Source organism: Podarcis cretensis, assembly GCF_951804945.1.
Source record: "Podarcis cretensis genome assembly, chromosome: 9".
Taxonomy (NCBI): Eukaryota; Metazoa; Chordata; class Lepidosauria; order Squamata; family Lacertidae; genus Podarcis; species Podarcis cretensis.
The window spans coordinates 56907805-56932443 of NC_137178.1; the positions used below are offsets into that span (position 1 = coordinate 56907805).

At 44.5% G+C, this 24639-nt stretch overlaps 1 protein-coding gene across 6 annotated transcripts in view; it reads right to left on the reverse strand.

The window, feature by feature from the left end:
• DLC1 (DLC1 Rho GTPase activating protein) overlaps positions 1-24639 on the reverse strand; it is a 260481-nt gene that overhangs the window by 112246 nt on the left and 123596 nt on the right. Inside the window, exon 1 of one of the 6 annotated variants that reach the window (XM_079989600.1) lies at positions 11106-11424. The exons of the other annotated variants lie outside the window; for them this stretch is intronic. Within the exon in view, the coding sequence (XP_079845726.1) occupies positions 11106-11223 (118 nt within the window). The 5' untranslated portion in view covers positions 11224-11424. Of the gene's footprint in view, positions 1-11105; positions 11425-24639 lie in introns of those variants that run through there. 6 annotated transcript variants of the gene reach the window in all.

The following is a 24639-nucleotide window of genomic DNA, read 5'->3' on the forward strand; positions in this document are numbered from 1 at the left end:
GACCACTGCTCAAAGGTGTCCATGGAACTAATGGGAGTTGGACCCACATAGATCAAGGGTGGCTAATCTGTGGCCCACCAGATATTGTGGAACGCCAACACCCTTCAGTCCCAGCCAGAATGGCCAATGGTCAAAGATGGTCAAATTTTATGGAACCTGTAGTTTAGCCACCACCAAAGAGCTCCACAAAATTGTGGTAGATCATCTGCTCAACTTGGAGAAGGCTGAATCTCTAGGTAAGACTCAGAGAAACCCCTGGAGACCTGTGGCCAGTCAGTGTCAAAAATACAGAGCAAGATGGCTGGCTGGTCTGACTTAGGCAGCTCCCTGTGTTTTCATTTCTCCCTGTGTTTTCATTTCTCCCCCACTACTGCTGCTGCCTTCCATGGTTGGAAGAAGACAGATTCCAGCTTGTTGCATTGTCCAAACCTGGGGCTGTGGTTCACTTGTTTCTAAACAAACCATGAGTGGCAACCAAGATTTGTCCTTGGCTTACGGCTCATGGTTTGGTTGGGGGAAACAAACTACAGTGGTACCTTGTGTTAAGAACTTAATTCATTCTGGAGGTCCGTTCTTAACTTGAAACTGTTCTTAACCTGACGTACCACTTTAGCTAATGGGGCCTCCTGCTGCTGTTGCACCGCCACCACACAATTTCTGTTCTCATCCTGAAGCAAAGTTCTTAACCCGAGGTACTATTTCTGGGTTAGTGGAGTCTGTAACCTGAAGCGTCTGTAGCCTGAAGCATCTGTAACCCGAGGTGCCACTGTATTGGTGTGACTCTGCTTTGTTTTGCTTATGGTGCAACTGCAAGAAGAGTAAGGGAGGAGTGCCATGAAAACTTTTAAGCGTCACACACCAGCTTGCATTAAACCATCGTTTGCTTTAAAACGATGGTTTAGTGTGATGTGTGAATTGGGTCATTCTGTTACATTTCTTACATTACAAGTGTTTAAAAAAATAACAGAAAATGACCAATATCTGTCCATCTAACCATTCTCCTTTCAGCCAGCCTTTAGCCATTTGTGCTAGATACTCATTAATAGTGTCCGTGATAAAGCAACAGCACTGCTGGTCGCATGGTGCTGTAGCTGCTAGTAGAAACGTCACATATCAGCCTTCAATTTAGAAGGGCAAGGGTTCTGAAAAAGAAAACATTCCAAGAGCTGAAGATAAACAGCATGAGACTTGCACCGCAACCTCTGCAAGAGAAAAATGTGAAGGAGTGTTGGAAAGCTCTGAAGAGTGACAGAGGGAATCTGACAAGTTTTTATTTCGAGTTGGTTCTGAAGATTCTCATTAAAGCTTGAGATCAGCCTCCTCGATAGACAAACTCCCCACTCCTCCTACCCGATACCCTGTATGAAAGTACTGCCCAGGCCTCACCAAGCTTTTCATGCCCCCTCCAAGCACATTGGCCCCCTCTATGAGATTTCAATAATAATAATAATAATAATAATAATAATAATAATAATAATTTATTATTTATACCCCACCCATCTGGCTGGGTCTCCCCAGCCACTCTGGGCGGCTTCCATAGAAACCAAAAATACAGTAAAATATCACACGTTAAAAACTTCCCTGAACAGGGCTGTGTTAAGATGTCTTCTGAATGTCAGGTAATTGTTTATCGCTTTGACATCTGCTGGAAGGGCGTTCCACAGGGCGGGCGCCACTACCGAGAAGGCCCTCTGCCTGGTTCCCTGTAGCTTTGCTTCTCGCAGTGAGGGAACCGCCAGAAGGCCCTCAGCGCTGGACCTCAGCGTCCGGGCAGAGTGATGGGGGTGGAGACGCTCCTTCAGGTATACTGGACCGAGGCCGTTTAGGGCTTTAAAGGTCAGCACCAACACTTTGAATTGTGCTCAGAAACAATCCACAGTCAAGCCAGCCTCTTCTTCATTCACAGCAGCTAAACCTCTATAATGGGCAAATGCTCTTGAAAATATCTAATGGTTATTATACAGGTGAGAAGATGCTTGGACCTAGAAACAGCTTGATTCTCTAACTCAGGTGTGGGGAACCTGTGGTACTCCAGATGTTGCTGCACTCCAATTATCCCTGACCATTGGCCATGTTGGCTGGGGCTGTTGGGAGTCCTCAGGAAGGTCTCCTCACCCCTACTCTAGCTGCAGGTTGGGTAGCAATGGCCAGTTCAGCATCTCTCTCTCTCTCCCCCTCTGTATATGTTTGTGTGTGCTTGAAAGCTGGAGATGCCTGCAAAAATATCAGTTGCATCTGCTCTTAGTGACATACATGTATAAATGCCATATGTGCTGTTGGTGTACATTACTACTACTCATTTTAAAATATGGTTTCAGCTGACAGAACATGGATACAGACTCTTCTCCTCTCATCAGTTCTGTATTATCACTGTGTCACCATGACATCTTTGCTTGTGATAAGATGCTGGAACAGTTATTGCTGGATGTTTTCTTGTTATCATGCAACACACTTTAGCCTAAACACATATTTCTTACAGCATGAAAGTATTCTCCGTAGTTTTGTGGTGAATCCTGCCTTAGCACTCTTCTCAAAACTGTCACAAGGTAATAAGAGCTTTCGATTTCTGTGTTGGCAGCTGCCTATAAAAAGTTCTCCAAATAAAGCTCTTACATGAATACTACAACCACTACAGTGGTACCTCAGGTTAAGAACTTAATTCGTTCCAGAGGTCCGTTCTTAACCTGAAACTGTTCTTAACCTGACGTACCACTTTAGCTAATAGGGCCTCCTGCTGCCGCTGCGCCGCTGCCGCACGACTTCTGTTCTCATCCTGAAGCAAAGTTCTTAACCTGAGGTACTATTTCTGGGTTAGCGGAGTCTGTAACCTGAAGCGTCTGTAACCCAAGGCACCACTGTATTTAATAATAATAATAATAATAATAATAATAATAATAATAATAATAAATTTTATTTATATCCCGCCCTCCCCAGCCGAAGCAGGGCTCAGGGCGGCTAACAACAATAAAATAGTACAACATTCTATTTTTTTAAAAAATGATATTTTATTAAATTTCCACAATAAAAAAAATTATAGAACAATAAATGGGGGGAAAAAATTGAATAATACAATATTTGAAGGAATTTTTAAAGGATAAAACTAATAAAAATGAATTTGCTGAATTAAATTTGAAGTGGAATACAAGAAAGGAGGGCGGGTGGAAGTCAAGAAAATAAGGTTATGAAGGATATGAATTTGAAAAGAGTGTTTCTTTTTCTCTCCCCCCCCTTGTTTATGTTAAAATAGTACAACATTCTAAAACCATTTCATTCTAAAATTAATTCAAATCAAATTGATGGCAACCATTAGGCTAAAGTTCTTTGCTGATTGCCAAAGGAGGGAGTCAGGCTGTGCCCTGACCAAAGGCCTGGTGGAACAGCTCTGTCTTGCAGGCCCTGCGGAAAGATGTCAAGTCCCGCAGGGCCCTAGTCTCTTGTGACAGAGCGTTCCACCAGGTTGGAGCCGCAGCCGAAAAAGCCCTGGCTCTAGTTCCTTAGAATTTTTCTGTACATGGCGAAGGCCATAGAGATGTCACACCAAGCACTAATACAAAAGTCAACTTGAGCATATAGCATGACTTGCATTTACAATCTGTAATCATAAGTCTTTTACCATTATCAAATCTTTTGCTAATCTTTTTATAGCCTTTATTGTTTGTAGCCACAAGAGGCAATGATGGCTACCAACCTGGATGGCTTTAAAAGAGGATTAGACAAATTCATGAAGGATAAAGCTATCAATAGCTACTAACCCTGATGGTGAAGTTCTGCCTCCAGGGTCTGAGCTGGTATGCTTCTGAGTACCAGTTGCTAGAACCAGAGTGTGCTTGCGGTTAGGTGCTGCTCACATGCTTCCTATAGGCATCTGGTTGGACACCATGAGAACAGGCCGCTGGACTAGACGTGCTACTGGCCTGATCCAGCAGGCTCTTCTTACATTCTGTGTTCTTCTTATTGTTAAGAGCACTTAGTTCAAGGAGAAACAACCTGTTTACCACAACTGGCATACTGGGAATGTGTCAGCTGAAGGTTGCTTTGCACCTGGTGTTGCAATCGTGCTTGCCACAGCTACTCAAGTCTTTGCAAAAATAAACAGATAAGAGCGAGGTAGAGATATGAATCTCCATAACAAACACTGGGCATGCATCAGTGCATCAGAGCCAATCATGGTTCACTGACACGCACACTTCTTGCATATCCCCAAATATTTGGAGATGTTCGTTTCTCTTTCACAGATGTAGCTGCACCAAACAAGATGGCTGTTAAGTGGCTGTGTACAGTTTCGTACAGGGGAGTGTTGCTGTGGGAGGAGGTACTTAATCCTTTCATTTGCACCATTTCCCTAATCTAAATCACCCTCCTCCCAAAGCTGCTTTGGTGCCTGTATGCTTTTCCCTGTGTGACAATTAGCAGCTTCAAGCAGGCATGGCCAAACTTGGCCCTCCAGCTGTTTTGGGACTACAACTCCCATCATCCCTAGCTAACAGGACCAGTGGTCAGGGATGATGGGAACTGTAGTCCCAAAACAGCTGGAGGGCCACGTTTGGCCATGCCTGGCTTCATGGAAGGCAAGGGGGGGATATTTAGATTGGGAAAATCATGTGTATGAAGAGCTAAGGACCTCATCCTCCAATGCTCTTCCCCAGCTCTGCTTCCTCAGTGTCTGCTTTAAGCCCCCCCCCCTCAATATCTCAGATCTCCAAGCATTTCGTTTACTTTGGACTTGGGTGTGCAAGCTCCTAAGAACTTCTTGCCTCTAATGTATTTTTTGGAATAAACTTGCAAACTTGGAAAGTGATGTGGCAAACAGCCATGATAATTTAAAGGATTATACCTAGAAGTGTTTCATTTGAATGAAGCAAAGGGCACGTGTCTTTCTCCACCCATACTGAAAGATGCACACAAGTTGTTGTTTTTTTAAAAGAGTGATCTTCTGGATCAAATGTGAGTTGTAGTCAAAAGGAAGATCCTGAACAAAGACAATGTTTTCTTGGCCTCCCTCCACAGTAAATGGTTTATAACTCCCAGGTCGAGCCAGTGTGAGATAGTAGCAGTCAGCATCTTAGTCTTAGAATAGGAAAACCTGGATTCCAGTTGCTACTCAGCCATGAATCGTCTCCTAACCTAGCTTCCCAACTTGCAGATAAAACTAGAAACCCTACATACAGTGTTCTGAGCATCTTGGGGGAAAGGTAGAATAGAAATGAAATAGGATGTAGATTAAACAAATACCGGTAAATATATTTGGATACATTTCAAGCATCATTTACACGCTAGAATGAGGATCAAGGGTGCCCCACTGGAAAATGACATATGACTATTCAGCTAAAGCAATCCAGGCATACTATTGTACCTGTCAACCTTAGATCATTGTCTGACTCTGGAAAATAAACGCTCACTACTTTTTTACAGCCTTCCAACAGCTAATCTCTAAGCAGATTTTTTTTTTTTTTTTTTAAGGAAAAAGAAAAACCTGTGACTGATCGTAAATGTCTGCCATCAAGAATATAAACATGTCCATCCTTATCAGTGTATTTTAAGAGGCATTGGAAGGCGGGGGGCGCTTGAGTTTCATTCCTGGCTTCTAGGAATGCAACAGTCTCAAGTAATATAATTAGCAGTCGTCCTTGCCTCTGATAGTTCTCAGCCTTAGAGGGGAAAAACGAAGGAAAGAAGAAATATATAGACACTGATGGTTGTTTTCTTTTGATAAAACCTCCCATGTTTTATAAGTATGTCACACCAGGTTCAAAGGCACAGATTACATGTGCAATTGCATATCTTCCTGCGTGTGAAGTGCAGAGTGGAAAGCAAGGAGCCAGGCTTGCTAGGAGAAGTGGTAAACGGGTGTTTTCAGAGGCTGGGCAGATATTCCCAGAAACTGTTGACATCAACAGCTAGTTAAAGTGAGCTGTGAACAGAACAGCTTTTACCCAGGGGTGGAATTCCAACTCAAGAGGATGGTAGGCCCCTACCTCTGACACATGGCAACCAAGACATTCTGTCCAATTCCGGCTGTTCGTGACCTGTCATTCAATATTTAGCAGGCAGGCCAAGACCCTTGGGGTCCCTTCCATCTCTACAATTCTTTGATAGGACTTAAACTCTGAGGTTTTTCCAGAGCCTGCTGTGCTCTATTTATTGGGGATGTCTAAATAATATTTTGGACAAAACAACTGAAACTGAGTTTTCTAAATATTTCAATAACTGAAAACAAGTCAAAGGTTATATTTACTGACGCCTCAAGATAATACCTAAGAATGGTGGGTCTGTCTTTTGAGATAAGTAGGAAGGCCAGACTCTCCCCCTTGGGCGATCCATTCACTCTACCTCTGGCTTAAATCAAGTATTTCATAGAATGCTGCCTAGTCAGGTGGGATTAAACACCAACATTGGATAAAAGGCCACCTAATAATGACAGTTGGGATGCGGGTGGCGCTGTGGGTTAAACCACAGAGCCTAGGACTTGCCTATCGGAAGGTCGGCAGTTCGAATCCCTGCGACGGGGTGAGCTCCCGTTGCTCGGTCCCTGCTCCTGCCAACCTAGCAGTTCAAAAACATGTCAAAGTGCAAGTAGATAAATAGGTACCGCTCTGGTGGGAAGGCAAACGGCATTTCCGTGCGCTGCTCTGGTTCGCCAGAAGCGGCTTGGTCATGCTAGCCACATGACCCGGAAGCTGTACGCCGGCTACTCGGCCAATAAAGCGAGATGAGCACCGCAACCCCAGAGTCGACCACGACTGAACCTAATGGTCAGGGGCCCCTTTACCTTTTTAATAATGACAGTTAATATATAGGAACATTTTCTGTGCTTCATCTTTGATTCTGCTAACTTAACTGCAACATCAAATTGTGCTTTGTGAATGTATAAATGCCTATTACGGATGACTCAGGTCCCTGAATTTTTTGGGATGGCAGTGGAACCTGGACAGAGTGGTGGTTGATTGCTATCTGTCTTCAGGGGCAGGGGACAGGAGTGATGAAATGTAGGAAAAATTGGAAGGAATCCCTCTTGTTTGGCTAGAATGTGTCCCTGAACTCTGGTATCTCCTCACCGTCCCCACCAAAACTTATTGATTCTGCCTTGCTGAAATGTCACATTGATGAGGCTGAACGCTGTTTGTTTGTTGGGGGGTGGGAGTGATTGAAGTGCAGAAACAGTGTGGTGGGTGAATGACAGGGTGGCTGCAGAAAGATATGGAAAGCAGCTACCTTAGGAAACCATGGGTGATAGAGACAAGAGCTCAGAAAAGGGTACGCCAAGGAGAAAGCAGGGTTGTGACAACATGACATGAAGGTCAAAAGCTGGCAGGCAGGCAAGACGAGATGAGGAGTGGGGGGCTGGATGCTGTGTTTTTAGGGCAGTGCCTTTCAGCCTGGATTTCCCCAATGTCGGCGGACTACAACTCCCATCAGCCCCATCTAGGAATGATGGCACTTGTTGTCCAACATCTCAGCATCTGAGATTAGGACCCAAGATTGAAGAAGCCTGGGTTAGGGAGCCAAGGCGTCACGTGGTTACTGGGTTTCTGAGGTGGGAATTCTTGTCTGTTTCCCCACTGTAACTGCATTATTCTGATTTGGGCACATTAAAATGGAGTGGTGATGATGAGTGGTGAAAAAAATGCAGCAGGCTCTGTTGGTCACCAGCTCTCGAAAGCCAATGGGATGAGTGTATTGAGTTACTTTAAATGCCATGTTTTTCAGAGTAATTTACATATATATGTAAATATATGTATACGCACCACCATTTGGGGAGGGGAGAACTGATCTTCCTTAAAAAGCCTGAGCTCACTAGCTAGGATCCCACAGATATACAGCCCCCCCCTTCTTGATCTATCATAATGACAAACTTTTTACTGCTCTGTTGGTTAGAGTATGCCAAGGTTGCAGTTCAGTCCCCAAGTGGGACAGCTGCATATTCCTGGGTTGGACTAGATGATCCTTAGGGTCCCTTTCAACTCTAGAATTCTATGATTCTATGACTTGGAGTTAACTGTATTTTGATCCCGTTGAAATCAACGAGGCTTCAGCCATGACAACCAACTTTTCACATTGATTTCAATGAGATCCAAGTTCAGCTATCTTAGCCTCCTCCTCATAACATGAGATATTGTTCCCCAGTCTTACAGCAGTTCCAGCCCCACTTCCACAGGTCCATTGGAAACTCACAATCTTACATGGCACTTCATAAGGGAGTGGGAACAAAATAATTAAATAAGCATCTGGTCCTCAGTTGGCGAAAAATTTGGAAGAGTGAAAGCATTAGCACACAACTGCCGACCCTAATTTTAGAAATGAAGTTATAAGCCACACACTTAGAAGGAATGTTGAAAATCATTAAGATTTAAAAGCTTGTCTCATCCTTGTTGTGATATTAAAAGACCTGTTTTACATTTCAAACTACATCAGATTTATGTTAATGTAATTGCCAAGTCCTCCCCACCACAAAGAATCCTGTGATTTATACTTTGCCTCTTTTTTAGAGCTCCCCCACCCACATCCATTGGTCTAGCTCAGTCAATAGAACATGAGACTCTTAATCTAAGGGTTGTGGGTCTGAGCCCCACATTGGGTGAAAGAGTCAAGCATCGCAGGGGGTTGGACTAGAGGACCCTAGTGATGCCATCTGCAGATCTATGATTCTATGATTTCTACAGCTGATGGTAGAAATGGTTTTCAAAATAACTTTAAGCCTATAGTTCCAGTTACAGATAGGTAGCCGTGTTGGTCTGCCATAGTCAAAACAAAAAAAATTCCTTCCAGTAGCACCTTAAAGACCAACTAAGTTAGTTCTTGGTATGAGCTTTCGTGTGCATGCACACTTCTTCAGATGTGTATCTGAAGAAGTGTGCATGCACACGAAAGCTCATACCAAGAACTAACTTAGTTGGTCTTTAAGGTGCTACTGGAAGGAATTTTTTTTGTTTTAAGCCTATAGGGCAGATATGGCAACACATGAGCTTTAAGTAGCTTTTAGCAGGCACCTAGTAGGAAGGTTCTTTATGTGCCTGCCAAGGACTATGTTTGCAATGGATTTAAGCTTTTATTGCAACTTATTTTCGCAATCCAGCTCTGTGGATCTCTATCGTAGAGGCTGGCATTCAAAACATGTTCAGGTTGCAATCCTATCTACATCTACCACCAACTGGTTCAACAAGCAGCAGCCAGGCTGGTGGCTGGGATTCTGTTTAGAACTCATATACCCGTGTTTTGAAATAGCTTCACTGGTTGCCAGTTTTTTTCTAGGCCCAATTCAAGGTGCTCTGCGTCTGAAGCCCTAAATGGCCTAGACATCTGAAGGCAGCCCTGTCTAGGGAAGCTCTTAATGTTTTATGTATTACGGTATTTTAATATTTTGTTGGAAGCCGCCCAGAGTGGCTGGAGAAGCCCAGCCATATGGGGGGGGGTTATAAATAATAAATTATTATTATTAGGGGGCAGGGGGGCAGGGTGAGCCACTGCTGCACGTCCCAGAGGAGCACCTCGGGGAGCATCCCAGGAGCACGGCACCCGTGGCAAGTGTCCTAGAGGGGCAGGATGGCAATGTCACCCCCCCTCAGGGATGACACCCGGGGCAGACCGCACCCACTGCACCCCCTTCCTTCGCCAGTGTCTCTTGGTACTACCACTGACCTCAGAAGTTTGTGGCGGTTGCGGCCTGGGAAAGGGCATTCTTTGTGGCAGCTCCTAGATTATGGAATTCCCTCCCCACAGAGCTGAGTTGGGCACCTTCTTTATATAGTTTCTAATATGCCTTGAAGAAACACCTTTGACACCTGAGATAGGTGTTTTCAGGACTCGCCCTATTCCTGAGACTAATTTGTTTTAAACTGTTTTTAATATGGAATTTTAAATGGCTGCAACCTGTTCTGGGTTCTGTAACCTGCAGAAGGATGGGGGATATATAATAATTATACCACCCATTGAGTAAGGTCCACTGAACACTTCTAAGCAAACATGTGATTTAAAAGTAAGTTTAGAACAGGGGTGAGGAACCAGAATATCATGATTTGAGTTTCGGGGAGAAAAACATTTCAATTACATTAAAATTGTATAATCCTAGCAAAATACTATTGGGGGTGGGCAGCTGAATCCACTCTCATCACCAGGCATAAAGCACTGCTATCAGATCATTTACTCCATTTAACTTGCATTAATTTGTTTGGCTGAAGATGAGCAGCTTAAATGCACCCTATAACATTCAGCATGAATTCCCTCATGAATCAGGTGTGTTGCTTTGTTTTTCCTCTGTGACGCAGCCTGACAGCAAAGTGCCTCCTCTCCAGGATAAGTGAAGCCCAGTATAATCGCAAACAAAGTGTTCATATCACCACCCTCATTTTCTAGATGCGCTAGTTGACCCACTTTGCTTGGGATCATCAACGGCATCTTCACCCATCATGTGTGGGACCACACCCACCTTCTTCAGATTTTTCAAATGTGGCAACTTTTAAAAAACTGAAATGAGCAGCAGTACAGCTTGCAAGTTAATTTCAGAAAGGTTAAGAAATAAAAAAACAAAAACAAGGTTATGATCTTCTTCTTAAGGGCACACAACAAACCGGCCTCGCCATTTTAAGTACTGCAAACCAAAATAAGGTGGTCAAGGTATTTGACTCTGTTTCTATTCCTAGTCCTCAGCACTGTCCTGGACCGCAAGTGCTTGGACCACAAAGTAGGGACAGCCCCGCCAGAGAAAATGCCAGCAATTTTTTACCACCTTGCCAAAACACTAACACCTCCCCTTGGATGAGGAAACAGCCCCTAAGGCAATCCCCAAAGCATGCCAAGGGAGCGGCCCAGGAGCCGGACTTCCCTGAAGGATAAAAATGCTTCACCTCACATTGCTGTGAAAGAAGCAGAGGTATAAGCTTTGAAAACGGCTTGTTCTTTTTAACAGAAGAAAGAAGAAAATCACTATTGCAATCTTGTTCTGATGCAAAAATAATCAATAAGGCTGGGGGGGGGGAAGGGATGTGGAAATATATAATTTTGTTTGAGTGAGAGTGATGTTCTCTCTTATAGTCAATAGCATCTCCTTTCAATCCTTAGGGATACTTCCCCTGGGTGATTAAAATAGTTTCCAGTCACCCCCCCCTCACCTGCCAGACGTCGGTCTCTTGTGGTCTTCCAAATAGCGTCCAAGGCTCTGGTCGTAGAATTTCTGATATGATCACTGAATGATCTCCTCAGAGGAGCTCTCACTGGGTGGCGATCCATAATGCGGAGAGGAAAATGTCACGTCCACAGCAGAAAAAGATACATCACCATCTTTCCAGTCGGGCCTCAGGAGAGAGGGACAGTCTCTGCTTAGCTATTTCCCGGATATTCTTTCTGTAAGGTGGGTCCATTGCTCAGGAAAGGTTTACCACCAGTCGTTCTCTCCTCCCCCCCCCCCTTCAAGATTCAGGCATTGCAGTTCCCCTCGCTGCAGACACAGGGAAGCGCAGAGACTGCAGCAGGCAACCTACTGGCAAGCTGCCAGAGTCAGGGCTGCTGCTGCCGCTCCTGCCCACCACATCTGGAAAAGCTTACCAATGAGCTAATGAGATGATACTCTCATTTAGATCTGGAGCTTTAGCAGGGGGAATAGCCAGAGGTCTCAGGCTTCCTGGCTGAGGGAAACAAAACATGCTGGGCTCCTCGCTTTCTCACACAAGCCCCGTTCTGAAAGGCCTTTCTGCGAAAGCCGACAGTTCAGGTGATCTTTCATTTCCAAGGGGAGGTGGGCACTAAAAGAGAAAGAGATAGGAAGCGCCAGCCTTCTCCTGATTACAGCCTGTTTGTTTTGCTTCTCATGGTCTCCCCCCACCTCCCTCTCTCCTTTCTTTCCACATGATTTGAAACGCCTCTCACAGTCTTCCAGGCTCGGGTCCTCTTTTCTGAAGCATCAGAGTGCCTGGCATCTCTGAGGGCCCCTGCCCAGATGTCTTTTCCATGGCACCTTCGTGATCTTTGCTCGCAATGCGGCCATATGCAATACCGCCTTCAACTACTGTTTGCGCCCGCAAAAGTTTTGGGGTGACCACACTGCTTCATTTCTGTTACAGTGGTACCTCTGGTTAAGAACTTAATTCGTTCTGGAGGTCCGTTCTTAACCTGAAACTGTTCTTAACTTGAAGTACCACTTTAACTAATGGGGCCTCCCGCTGCCACCGTACCACTACTGCGTGATTTCTGTTCTCATCCTGAAGCAAAGTTCTTAACTGTTCTCATCCTGAAGCACTATTTCTGGGTTAGCGGAGTCTCTAACCTGAAGCGTATGTAACGTGAAGCGTCTGTAACCTGAGGTACCACTGTATTTCTATTTATTAAAGTTATATCCAGTGCTCCTTTTTTAAAAAAAAAACAAAAAAGGGTGGAGGAACTCACCACAACGTTAGTTAGTTACAGAGGTACCTTGGGTTACATACGCTTCAGGTTACAGACTCCTTTAACCCAGAAATAGTACCTCGGTTTAAGAACTTTGCTTCAGGATGAGAACAGAAATTGTGTGGCGGCAGCACAGCAGCAGTGGGAGGCCCAATTAGCTAAAGTGGTACTTCAGGTTAAGAACACTTTCAGGTTAAGAACGGACCTCCGGAACGAATTAAGTACTTAACCCGAGGTACCAGTGTAGTTAGTTAGTTAGTTAGTTTATTGCAGGCTCAGTCACACTGCCACCCCCTGCCCCAGGGCAGTGGTTAAATGTAAGATGTCATGAATTAACTCAAGCAGACAATGATTACAGATATACGTGGATTTTTGGTTCAGGCATTGGGTGTATATTTATTCCAGCCCCAACCAGCCCCCCCCCAATAAAATTATTTAATTTTAAAAAGATAAGGGAACCCCCTGCTAAAAAAACAACAACATCCTGGTTATATCCATCCCCTCCTTTCTGAGGTTGGACAAAAAGATCACCAAGGTTCCTTCCAGCTCTAGAATTCTACGATTCTATTGGGATATATTTATTTCTATTGATTACATTTATATCCTCACTTTCCTCCGAGGTAGCTCAAGGTGGCATACATACTTCTCTTTCTTCTACTTCCCATTTTATCCTCACAGCAACCATGTGAGGTAGGCCAGGCTGAGAGGCAGGGACTGGCTAAGGTCACCCAGTGGGGATTGGAACCCTGCTCTCCCAGGTCACAGTCCAGTACTCTAACCACTACACCACATGGGTATACTAGATGCACCAAAAGTCTGCTGAAGTATAGGGCACCTTTGCTATGGTCACTAAGGACTGATTTATAGATGTGGGTGTTGTAGGCTGAAATGATGGTGTGAATGTGCCCATCTGTGGAAGCCCTAGATCTAGGGTTCGTGGGGAAGATTAGTGGAGAGGGTGGGCGCTCTGCACATGCTCAAAGGCTTTCCCCTCATTATTATTACTTCACATATCCCAGGGTCAAACTCCATCTCCGAGCAAGCCAAATTTCACCTATCAACCAAGGGACTGAAACAGAAAGGGCCATCTTTACTTGCAGTTGACACAAAGAATGGGCCTTATTCTGTGATAAGCATGTAGTTTAAGGGAGTGGGAAGCGAGACAGACTGGGAGGCAGAATATAAGTTCTGTGAGCGTACATATGCTCCAAATTTCCCTCCTTTGTTTAAAAATCCAACTAATTTATTTTCTTTTTCTTTTGGTGGGGAGAAACTTTAATGTGATTTGTCAGGATTATCTCACCATTCAGAAAACAAAATCTTATTTTCCCCTTAGCCTGGAAGGATTTTTAAAAAAGCATTCTGAGCAAAACTGCATTTTTAATAAGCTTGCTAGCAAGCAAGCAAACTCACAGATGCAGAGCGGCCTTTTTGCCGCCCAGACGGTGAACCACAAGAGCAATATCCTAGTTACAGATGTCGCCTGCAATCCCTGATGACTCCATCGAGACAAAAGATAGAGTCAAGTCTTTGGAGCCTAATGAAAGTGCCTTTGCTTGCTTACCCTGTGGAAATAATTCAAAAAAATAGTGCATCTGTCCAAAGGCAATATAATCCAATCACTCACTTTGATATAGCGGTAAAATGGATATGCCATCCATTGCTGCACATCAAGGCTTGATTATATTAGAGCCAAACCTGATATGCTACAGGGATCTGCAAAGGAGATTGTATTAATATTGGTGCAGGTGGAAGGATTTTCAGTTCTGGCCAACATCCCTTCTCCCTTTTCTCCCACTCCCATTTCATTTTCCCGAATGAAGTCGTTCTCCAAAAGCTGTTGTTTGTCCTTCCGGCGAAAACGTATATCTCACTAAAGCAGCATTTAAAAACTTTCATTTCATTAAATATCATTCACTGGCTACCAATGCCTAAACTACACATGGAATTTTAAAGGGTTCTGAATGAATAAAGTAAACAGATGAGTACCACAAAAAGATGGCTTCAGTTGCTCTTCTGTCACTCAGGATTGTTGTTGTTTAGTTGTTTAGTCGTGTCCGACTCCTCGTGACCCCATGGACCAAAGCAAGCCAGGCACTCCTGTCTTCCACTGCCTCCCGCAGTTTGGTCAAACTCATGCTGGTAGCTTCGAGAACACTGTCCAACCATCTCATCCTCTGTTGTCCCCTTCTCCTTGTGCCCTCCATCTTTCCCAACATCAGGGTCTTTTCCAGGGAGTCTTCTCTTCTCATGAGGTGGCCAAAGTATTGGAGCCTCAGCTTCAGGATCTGTCCTTCCAGTCAGCACTCAGGGCTGATTTCCTTAAGAATGGAGAGGTTTGATCTTCTTGCAGTCCATGGGACTCTCAAGAGTCTCCTCCAACACCATAATTCAAAAGCATCAATTCTTCGGCGATCAGCCTTCTTTATGGTCCAGCTCTCACTACCATATATCACTACTGGGAAAACCAGTAATCACTCAGGATAGCGAACCACAAAAACAGGAGCAAGGAAACTCAGGTGTGGGGGCAAAATGTGGCCCTCAAGGCTTATCCGTTGGGCCCTCTGAATTTTACCCAGGTCACACCCCTCACATGTCCTTCTTGAGAAGGTTTTCTGTTTTGCATGGCTGGATTGTGGCCTTAAATTCTGATAACACTTTTTGGTTTCCTATGTTATAAAAAAAAACCCTGCTCCTTTATCCCTTTTGGGGTATCCAAGAGCCCGTATAGAGTCCTTATGTAGGTTCTCTATCGGTAGGAGAAAATAACAGAGGCCAACCAGAGAATATTGAGAAGCAAAGCAGCTAGTAAGCCTGATCTTTATTAAACTGTTGCAACAGGGTGCTCATAACCACACGCTGGAGGCAGGAGGGGACCCAGAACAATGGTGCGCAAGCCCTTATATAGACTTTTGAAGTTGCTCACCCTATAGCCAGAGACCACCAGCCCAAATATCATACATATATCACAGAAGGAGGCAGTCTACAGCAGAAATCTTGTTTGCCAGGATATCTGTTAATGGTCACTGATTGCTTGGCCTGGGCAGCCTGGCCCTTCTTTTGTGATGGTAAATACTTTAATTCCTGAATCCAGGTCACAGGCTCACCCTATTCACCCACACAAGTACACCCTTAAGACAGGTAAGCAAAAGACAATGGCGAGGCTTCTCCATTTCCTTCCTCCTTGCAGAGATATTATTTGAGGCCACTGGGAAAGTCAAAATGACTTCAGGATTGTTCTCCTGTACTATTTTAGACACATGGTTTATATTCTTCCATATGCGTTTGCCTTGTAAATTCATGAACGTTTATTTTATATTTGGGACCTTATAATTCTTACAACACCTAGATAGAGGACAGAGAGGAGTATGCAGTTTTGTAACATATCACAGGGACGCAGGTGGCGCTGTGGGTTAAAGCCTCAGCGCCTAGGGCTTGCTGATCGAAAGGTCGGCGGTTCGAATCCCTGAGGCGGGGTGCGCTCCCGCTGCTCGGTCCCAGCGCCTGCTAACCTAGCAGTTCGAAAGCACCTCCGGGTGCAAGTAGATAAATAGGGACCGCTTACCAGCGGGAAGGTAAACGGCATTTCCGTGTGCGGCTCTGGCTCTGGCTCTGGCTCTGGCCAGAGCAGCGATGTCACGCTGGCCACGTGACCCGGAAGTGTCTCCGGACAGCGCTGGCCCCTGGCCTCTTAAGTGAGATGGGCGCACAACCCCAGAGTCTGTCAAGACTGGCCCGTACGGGCAGGGGTACCTTTACCTTTTAACATATCACAAGTCAGGGTCATAAAGGACCTTCATGTCAACAGGCAAATTTTACACATGTTTACTTTATTGATCAGGTCCCAGGTACAGTTTGCTCTGACAATAAATGGCAGCAATCGTTAAAATAGTATACTGTAGTTCTATGCTGTTTTTAAAACTATTTTTAAAGTGGGTGCAGAAATACCCACGTTGTATCTATAGTATTCTATCAATTTTGGTTTCCCTGTTTTTCATTTTTCCAATCTTAAGTTCACTACCCATTTTCACATTGGTTTGCAATTTTTGTTACAAAAATTTGTTGCAAAAGTCCTCATTAAAATTCTACGGCATTTTTGTGTGAATTTCTCCCAATAAACACATTACTGCACACATGTTTTCCTACTATACACATTTTACAAAGCAATTTCCCCTAATAGGATGCATTTTTACACATTGCTTTCTCTAAAACATGCATTTTAAGGCACACTTTCCCCTAGTATATGCATTGTCCTACCGTTACTTGGCTAGAGAACTGAACTGCAAAATTCTGAGAGGTGTGAATTTTGAAGATTTGCTTTTAAATACAAATTGAATCAAATTTATTCCTCATTCCAAATTACAACAGATAGATGTTCTCCACTCTAGCAGGCAGAAAGAATCATGCAGCAGAAAGGGAATATACTGCTGTTACTAAGCATCTATTCCCACAGCCAGCTGTAAAGGTGTGGGGTGGGCGGTTATTCATCCACCAAAATCCTGTCCAACAAGTTGCAAACAGAAATCAGGTAGGCTGCAGAAAAATACCTGCATAGCTTGTAGCTCTGCCAGGCAACTTAAATACAGCTTATATAATATAGTTATTCTGGCTATGAAATAACATGAGATGAGATGGGTTTTCCCATGCCACAGAAAAAAAGTTCAGTTGCCCCTCCCTGCCCCTCTGAAAATGCCTTGGAGCAGCAGTAAAAAGTTCTTTTTAACTGTTTGGTTTCCCACTTAACAATGAAGCAAAGCATACAAACATATTTTCAGGTCTCATTGATGGCGGTCTGCTTTTCCTTTCTTCCTGCCTATAGTTATCCAGTGAAAAGTTCCTCAATATAACAAAAATACGTATGTTTTAAAGTGCAAGGCAGAACACACAGCCTGCTTTCTCTGAGCAGCCCCACTTTAAAAGCCCTCACAGTAAAGGAAAGTATTTATGACACTCCATTCTTCCCGTTCCTGTTGAAGCAATGCGCTTGCCATGTAAGGAATGCACACACATCCTTGGGCATCTGAATCCTTGAGTATCACATGAGTCCTCCGCATGCTGCATGCTCTGAGACTTTATTTTCCATACCCACCCATTCACGTGCAAACACCAGAGATTGTAGGTTTCTTTACTACTGAATGCAAATCATTATAATTAACTTTACAGAAAAACAATGCTGGGGTTATCCCATTAGCAGCATTTTGTGGTGGGCCTCGAGGCTGCTGAAAGTTGTGGTTGGTTGTTTTCTTTCTCTTTCAAAGTCAGTTCTGTCTCCAGACTGCCACACTCATCCTGGTAAAATGCTCAAATCCAATTCACTCCACGCATTCCACCTGGGCAGATTTTTATACGTATAATTACCTTTTCTTCTCTGCTAAACCCCAAATGGTAGATTGATGTCAGAGCCAAAGAGCACTTCAGTTCGTGCTATTTTGAAATGGCACTGCCATCCCCTGCTCCAAATGCGCCAGAAGAAAGCCTCCATCACTTTCTATACTCTATGCTATCAACCGCATATTCTACAGTGCTAGTTCGATACATTGCCAAGGCGAAAGATTAGTGTCAATTATTATTTTTTTGCCTAAGAAACCCCATTGAAAGAAGCCTGTTGTCTAAGTGCTCTGCTGGATTGCTGCCTAATTTCGATGGACGGGCTGAATGATTTACATGGCAAGATGGTCCTATCTCTTTGCACTGCAGCTGAAAAGGAAGGCGAAACTGCCGCAAGGCCACCATCACAAAAACACAAACCAAACATTCCCGACAAACCTCGAACTCTTTATAAAGGCCAGTCAGGTTGTCCTGCCGATTTCCTTCATGCCTGGCTCACCGGTGGCCTCACCTGCTGCTCTCATGTAATTAGTCTTAAGCCATCCTCAAACAATTAGAAGCGTTTAGCTTTGCCCAAATTGCTGGCAGTCGCTTTTGAAGTTGTGTGTATTAATGAGAGGAAATGGGACATTTATTGAAAACTGGTGCCACAGCTTAAAACCGGGTCCTTGAAACAGGAAGGAAGTTATTAAAACTTCATTCATTTAAGCCATGTGTGGCGGAGACGGCTTCAGTGGAACTGGAGTGCGTTCACCTACAAAAGCAGCGTTAAAACAGAGCCGGGCGGCTGAGTTTCAGCCAAGGTGTATTGTTTCATTGGGACTTCAATGGGACTTCCCACAAGCCGCACAGCTCAGTCCCAAAGAGGTTTCAAGTAGGGTCATGCTCTTTCCCTTCCACCACCTCATCACCACTTTTCTAAAGATCCCAAGCCACCTCTTTCCAAGGGGAAAAGGAAATACTTTTCTCCTCTCTCCTTCAAACCCAGCAAAGGATTGGCCCAGTGCTGGCTGTAAGCTATAATACCAAAACCAGACCCTCCAAGTGTCCCTATTTTCCAGGGACAGTTCCAGATTTACACAAGCTGTCCCACTTTCTGATTTGATCCGGTAATGTCCCACTTTACCTTAGGGTGTCCCTGTTTTCACTGGAAAAATGTTGGAGGGTATTGAGTTATGTGACCCCTCCCCCCCAAAAAAGGCAAGGAGAAAAGTAACTATGCAACCTTTAGAAGACATCTGAAGGCAGCCATGTACTGTGGTACCTCGGGTTACATACGCTTCGGGTTACAGACTCCGCTAACCCAGAAATAGTAACTCGGGTTAAGAACTTTGCTTCAGGATGAGAACAGAAATCGTGCTCTGGTGGTGCGGTGGCGGCAGGAGGCCCCATTAGCTAAAGTGGTGCTTCAGGTTAAGAACAATTTCAGGTTAAGAATGGACCTCCGGAACAAATTAAGTACTTAACCCGAGGTACCACTGTAGAGGGAAGTTTTTAAATGTTTAATGTGACTGAGAGACATTGTGTACATTAGGCAATATAGACATGATCGTAAATGTTATGTACTGAAGTTCTCACCCTGGGCCAGCAGGGGGATACTGTAGATAGTTTTCACTCAGGTCCACGTCAGTTATTTTAGGCAGGAAACCCTGGGTTGTTGTTGCTACAATGTTGACAGCCGGCTGCCTATAAAAGCCGGCCGGCCGGCTGAGCTGTTTGCTGTTCAGTTCTGTCCAGCTTACAAATAAAGAGCTGCTCTGGAGAAATCGATGTGTCGTCTGTTATGTTCGCCCACAACTTAACACTAAACAAATAAATAAAAACTATTTTTGCATTCTCCAAGCAGCATGAGCTTACAAAACTGTGCATCAATTTCATTCAAAGAGCAAAACTGTTACAAGAAGAACTGTAAGAGTGCTGAAATCACTTTGTTGCAAATAGCTTCATTGAGCAGGTTTGCAAAATACTGTACAGTATATGCATAGAACTGAGAAAGCACAAACTAAGCTGTCTAGAGGGATTGCACACATTCTGCGTCTGAGTTGGGTTATACAAACATGCTCTAGTTTTTCAGCCAAAACTTATGCTAAATGCTTATGGAAAACAAATTCCTAAAGCTAATTTTTCTCATGGTAAACAATGTGTTTTCCCACTTTCAAGTAAGGTTAGCATAGCAAAGATCCACACTGAACCATTTAAGAGTCAGAGGCAATTATCCTAAAACGAATACAGTGATTATCACATCAGCTAGAAAATGTACTTCTACCCACAATAAAGTGATTATGAGCAATGCTATACCCAGCACCAACTGAACATATCCATGCAGTGTTTGCATGAAGAAAAATGCAGACTGATTTAAAGGTTTTCAATTTCCTACAATGAAAGTTCTTTCATGAAGGAAAAGAAAGAGATTAAAATGGCATGCGTGGTCATCATACATGATCTATGTCCTCATGTATTTTTCAGTATAGAAGTGGTTTCTGTTTTAGGATTTTGTGGGTACATCTGCACTGGAGTTTGATGTGGTTTTGAAGCTGTTTGTGTCTCTAGTTTTGTTTTGTTTGTTTTTTTGCACTGTGTCCTCATGATGTCCTTCTTATCCAAGTGGTAAAGGTAAAGGGTAAAGGGACCCCTGACCGTTAGGTCCCGTAGCGGACAACTCTGGGGTTGAGGCGCTCATCTTACTTTACTGGTCGAGGGAGCCAGCATACAGCTTCCGTGTTATGCGGCCAGCATGACTAAGCCGCTTCTGGCGAAACAGAGCAGCACACGGAAATGCCGTTTACCTTCCTGCCAGAGTGGTACCTATTTATCTACTTGCACTTTGACGAGCTTTCAAACTGCTAGGTTGGCAGGAGCTGGTACTGAACAATGGGAGCTCACCCTGTCGTGGGGATTCGAACTGCCAACCTTCTGATTGGCAAGCCCTAGGCTCTGTGGTTTAACCCACAGCGCCACCCGCGCCCAAGTGGTACCCCCATGCTAAATTCATATTTTCCCAATCCAATAAGGGAAGAAAACCCCATAAAATATGTGAGTTACTCAACTGTGGATGTACTGAAGTGCATTGTGTGGGTGAGTATTTCTACATGGGCAGTTATGTTTTGCTGAGTGGCTGTTTTATTCTTCATCAGCCAAAAGGAAAGGATGCAGCCTGCCTTTTTCCACTGGGTGTTGCTGAAGGCATCTTCATGGTACTTCTGTTGTTAAAACAGTGCTTTTGTGCAGAGCTGCGTTTTCACAAAATAGCTGTATTAAAAAGTAAAACATTTGTCATGCAGGGTAGGTGAGCTGCACACATGGAAACAGCAGCTCACCTACACATTCACACCCTCCAACATTTCTCAGATGAAAATATGGATGTCCTATTCCATGATGATGATGATGATGATGATGATGATAATAACCCACTCATCTGACTGATGCACCATCCATGGACTAGTGGAAATGACAGAGACTTAGAATAAAAAAACTCCAGGCACAGGAATATTTTTTGAGTGATCAGAAAAGAGTTCACAGCCCTTTCACACATAAAAAATTCCACTCCTGGTTACTCTAAGCATTCTTCATTTCAGTTCTATAGTTTAGGACAAGCACCGTGAGTCCCTTTGTTGATGCTCATGGGAGTCAGGAAACTGTGGAACCAGATCCACAACTGGCTTATCTGGTGGGTCAGAGCTGCACAATTGTCCAATGGCAATTGTTGTTTCTGCTACATACTGGGAGGGACAATGCTGGGGCTATGCAAGTGCACTGGTGAGAGTGCCAGATTGACTCTGTAGGAAGAATGACCCAGAGTCTCCAGCTTTATTGCTTAGGTGTTTTCTGTCTACTGCTAGGAATATATTTCAGCCTGTATAGTTCTGCTATATAGTTTTCCCAGGAGCGATGTTTGGAAGTGAGAGTTGGACCATAAAGAAGGCTGATTGCCGAAGAATTGATGCTTTCGAATTGTGGTGCTAGAGGAGACTCTTGAGAGTCCCATGGACTACAAGAAGATCAAAGCTATCCATTCTTAAGGAAATAGCCCTGAGTGCTCACTGAAAGGACAGATCCTGAAGGCTCCAATACTTTGACCACCGCATGAGAAGAGACGACTCCCTGGAAAAGACCCTGATGTTGGGAAAGACTGAGGGCCAAAGGAGAAGGGGACGGCAGAGGACGAGATGATTGGACAGTGTTCTCAAAGCTACCGACATGAGTTTGACCAAACTGCGGGAGGCAGTGGAAGACAGGAGTGCCTGGTGTGCTCTGGTCCATGGGGTCACTAAGAGTCGGACACGACTAAACAACTAAACAACAACAACATAGTTCTGCCCACTGTATGGGGGAAACTGAGGTATAATTTCTGGGATGATCCTGCTCCAGAGCAGTTGGCTAGAGAAGACCAGAGCTCCCAGGTCCAATGTCTGCAACACCCAATTTAAATAAAAGCAGAAGTGTGAGAGGGGTGATATTTTAATCATATGTACTCTATTAGATTTTTGCAGGTAGGGCTATCGGTGTGGGTTACTCTGAAGCAAAACCTGGGCATCCTCTTAGATTTGGCCAAAGAGTGTTTACAGCTTGTAAAATTCAAACAATGCATCTGCATGAGAGCTAAAATGGGCAATAAATCTAGGTGGTGGCTGAGATTACTCATCTGGATTCCCCCAGGGGGAGGTAGCAAGGTGTTTATAGGTGTATATGTACGGAGATAAAGGACAGACTGCAATTTGAATGAGATCATGAGAGACAAAGAGCCAGGTTTGAGTTCTGGAAGGATCTTAGGGTGCTGCCTGACTCCCTCAAGAAGAGATAAGAGAAGACTGGTCCTTGGCTTCCTTTTGAGGGTGCTTAAACTGTGTTCCCACCTACGCTGAACCTGTATGTTTGTAAATAAATGCAAACACGGCAATAGGCAACTAATCCCCAGTGACCTCCTCCCAAAGGGAAGCAAAACTGTACGGTTAGAGCTTAGCATCCATTTGTCCTGAGATACAATGGCGTGTGCCTCAGGGAACGAAGTCAAACCACTTTGTTTGCAGCACCAAAGTGACCTCCCTGAGCAGTGTGGATGGAGGTTCTGGGCTGCCCAGATGAGAAGATCCCCCTCCTGGCCTCACTGATGTGACCCAAGGGAAAGCAGAGCAAAGGTTGTGCACCAGCTTGGCTGCTGGATTTGCTGGAAGGAGGCATTCAAGGCCCCACCCAACCTTCTTAGGGACTCCACCCCAGATTTCCGTACGCTTTACTCCGTAGCCTTTTCTTCTCCTGAACACATCCTGCAAGGCAAGTACAGTGGTACTTCAGGTTAAGAACTTAATTCGTTCCGGAGGTCCGTTCTTAACCTGAAACTATTCTTAACCTGAAGCACCACTTTAGCTAATGGGGCCTCCTGCTGCTGCTGCGCCGCCAGAGCACAATTTCTGTTCTCATCCTGAAGCAAAGTTCTTAACCTGAGGTACTATTTCTAGGTTAGCGGAGTCTGTAACCTGAAGCGTCTGTAACCTGAAGCGTCTGTAACCTGAAGCGCCTGTAACCCAAGGTACTACTGTAGATTAGTGTATGCTTATATATCCCTTGTATGCATGCTATATCCTTTGTGACATACACCAGTTTTTGTTTTGTGGATTCCGAGAGCCCCATTCCCATGGCACCCACTGTTATGGCAGGATGAAATAGCTGCAGTGAAAATACTGAGCATTCCTCCTGAAGGGGGAAAAAATGTGGCTGGGCACCCTGAGCATAAATGAAGCCACACCTAGATTTCACTGTGCGCTTTCAGGCTCTTCAATACCACAAAGATGTCAACAAGTTAGAAGGAATTCAGATAAGAGCAGCATAAATGATTTAAAAGCTGAAAGGTTTGATTTACTAGGGAGCATTAACCCAGCAAAATATGCCCAGCTTAGCCAAATGACAGCTAATGGAGTTGAGGCAGAGGAGGAATGATAAGCGTCTACAAGCATTTTGAAGACTACCTTGCCTCCAAAAAAGAAAAAGAAAACCAATGCACAGAATTAGATTACTTAAGGTGAAGCAAAGGATAGGAAAAATTAGGTGAAAGAAAATAGAAATAAATCCAAACTGAATGGTGGAAGGGGGAGAGAGGGCTGACAAATGAAATATTACTTGGCTGAGAAACTTAGGCTGCATACACACAATACATTTAAAACACATTTAAGGCTGAGAATCCTGGGGAATGTAGTTTAAGGGTGCTGGGAACTGCAGCTCTGTGTCAGGGAACTGCCATCGGAAGGACAGGTGGTGAGAAGGCTTCAGCAGAATAGGAGAGCCTCTTCTTCAGGAGAAGAGGGAACCAGTAGGGGGAGTGCGGGAGCTCCAAAGGAAAGGGAGTCGGAGGGGAGGCTCTGGGATACTTCCAGTGAGAACAGCGAGGAGGTATCAGAACAGCCCATAAGGACTCCCACCCCCCGCCGGAAGCTGTCACGCAGGGAATCCAGGAGGCGCATGTCTGTGAAACAGCTCTTATGTTGGAAACGTTTCCGCAAACGCCCACTGTCAGATACTACCAGCGACTGAGGGAGCCATGCTCAAGGGCTCTTCTCAAGGCAGGGTTTCACTACACAGAGTGAGCTCTGAGGGATCCAGCTTTAACGCACAAGCTGCTCATTATCCCACCACAGCAATCTGACAGTCCCTGAAAGCAGCTTGTGCAAAGAAAGGCATCATGAGCAACCCAGCCGGAGGCGGAGATGGGGGAGCAGCTGCAGCCGGTCCTAGCCTGGAAGAAAGGTACAGGATGTTGGAGGTACAGTTAGCTCTGCAAACGGCGAGGCTGGAGGAGAGGAGGGCTCATGATGCAGAAAAGGGGAAAGCCGCCCAGCTCTCGAGGAAAGTGCCAGGACTGGTGCAGAAGTTTGGGGGTGATCCCAGGAATTATCAAGCCTTCAGGACAGAGATGCAATATGCCCTCAATCTGCAGTTTGATGA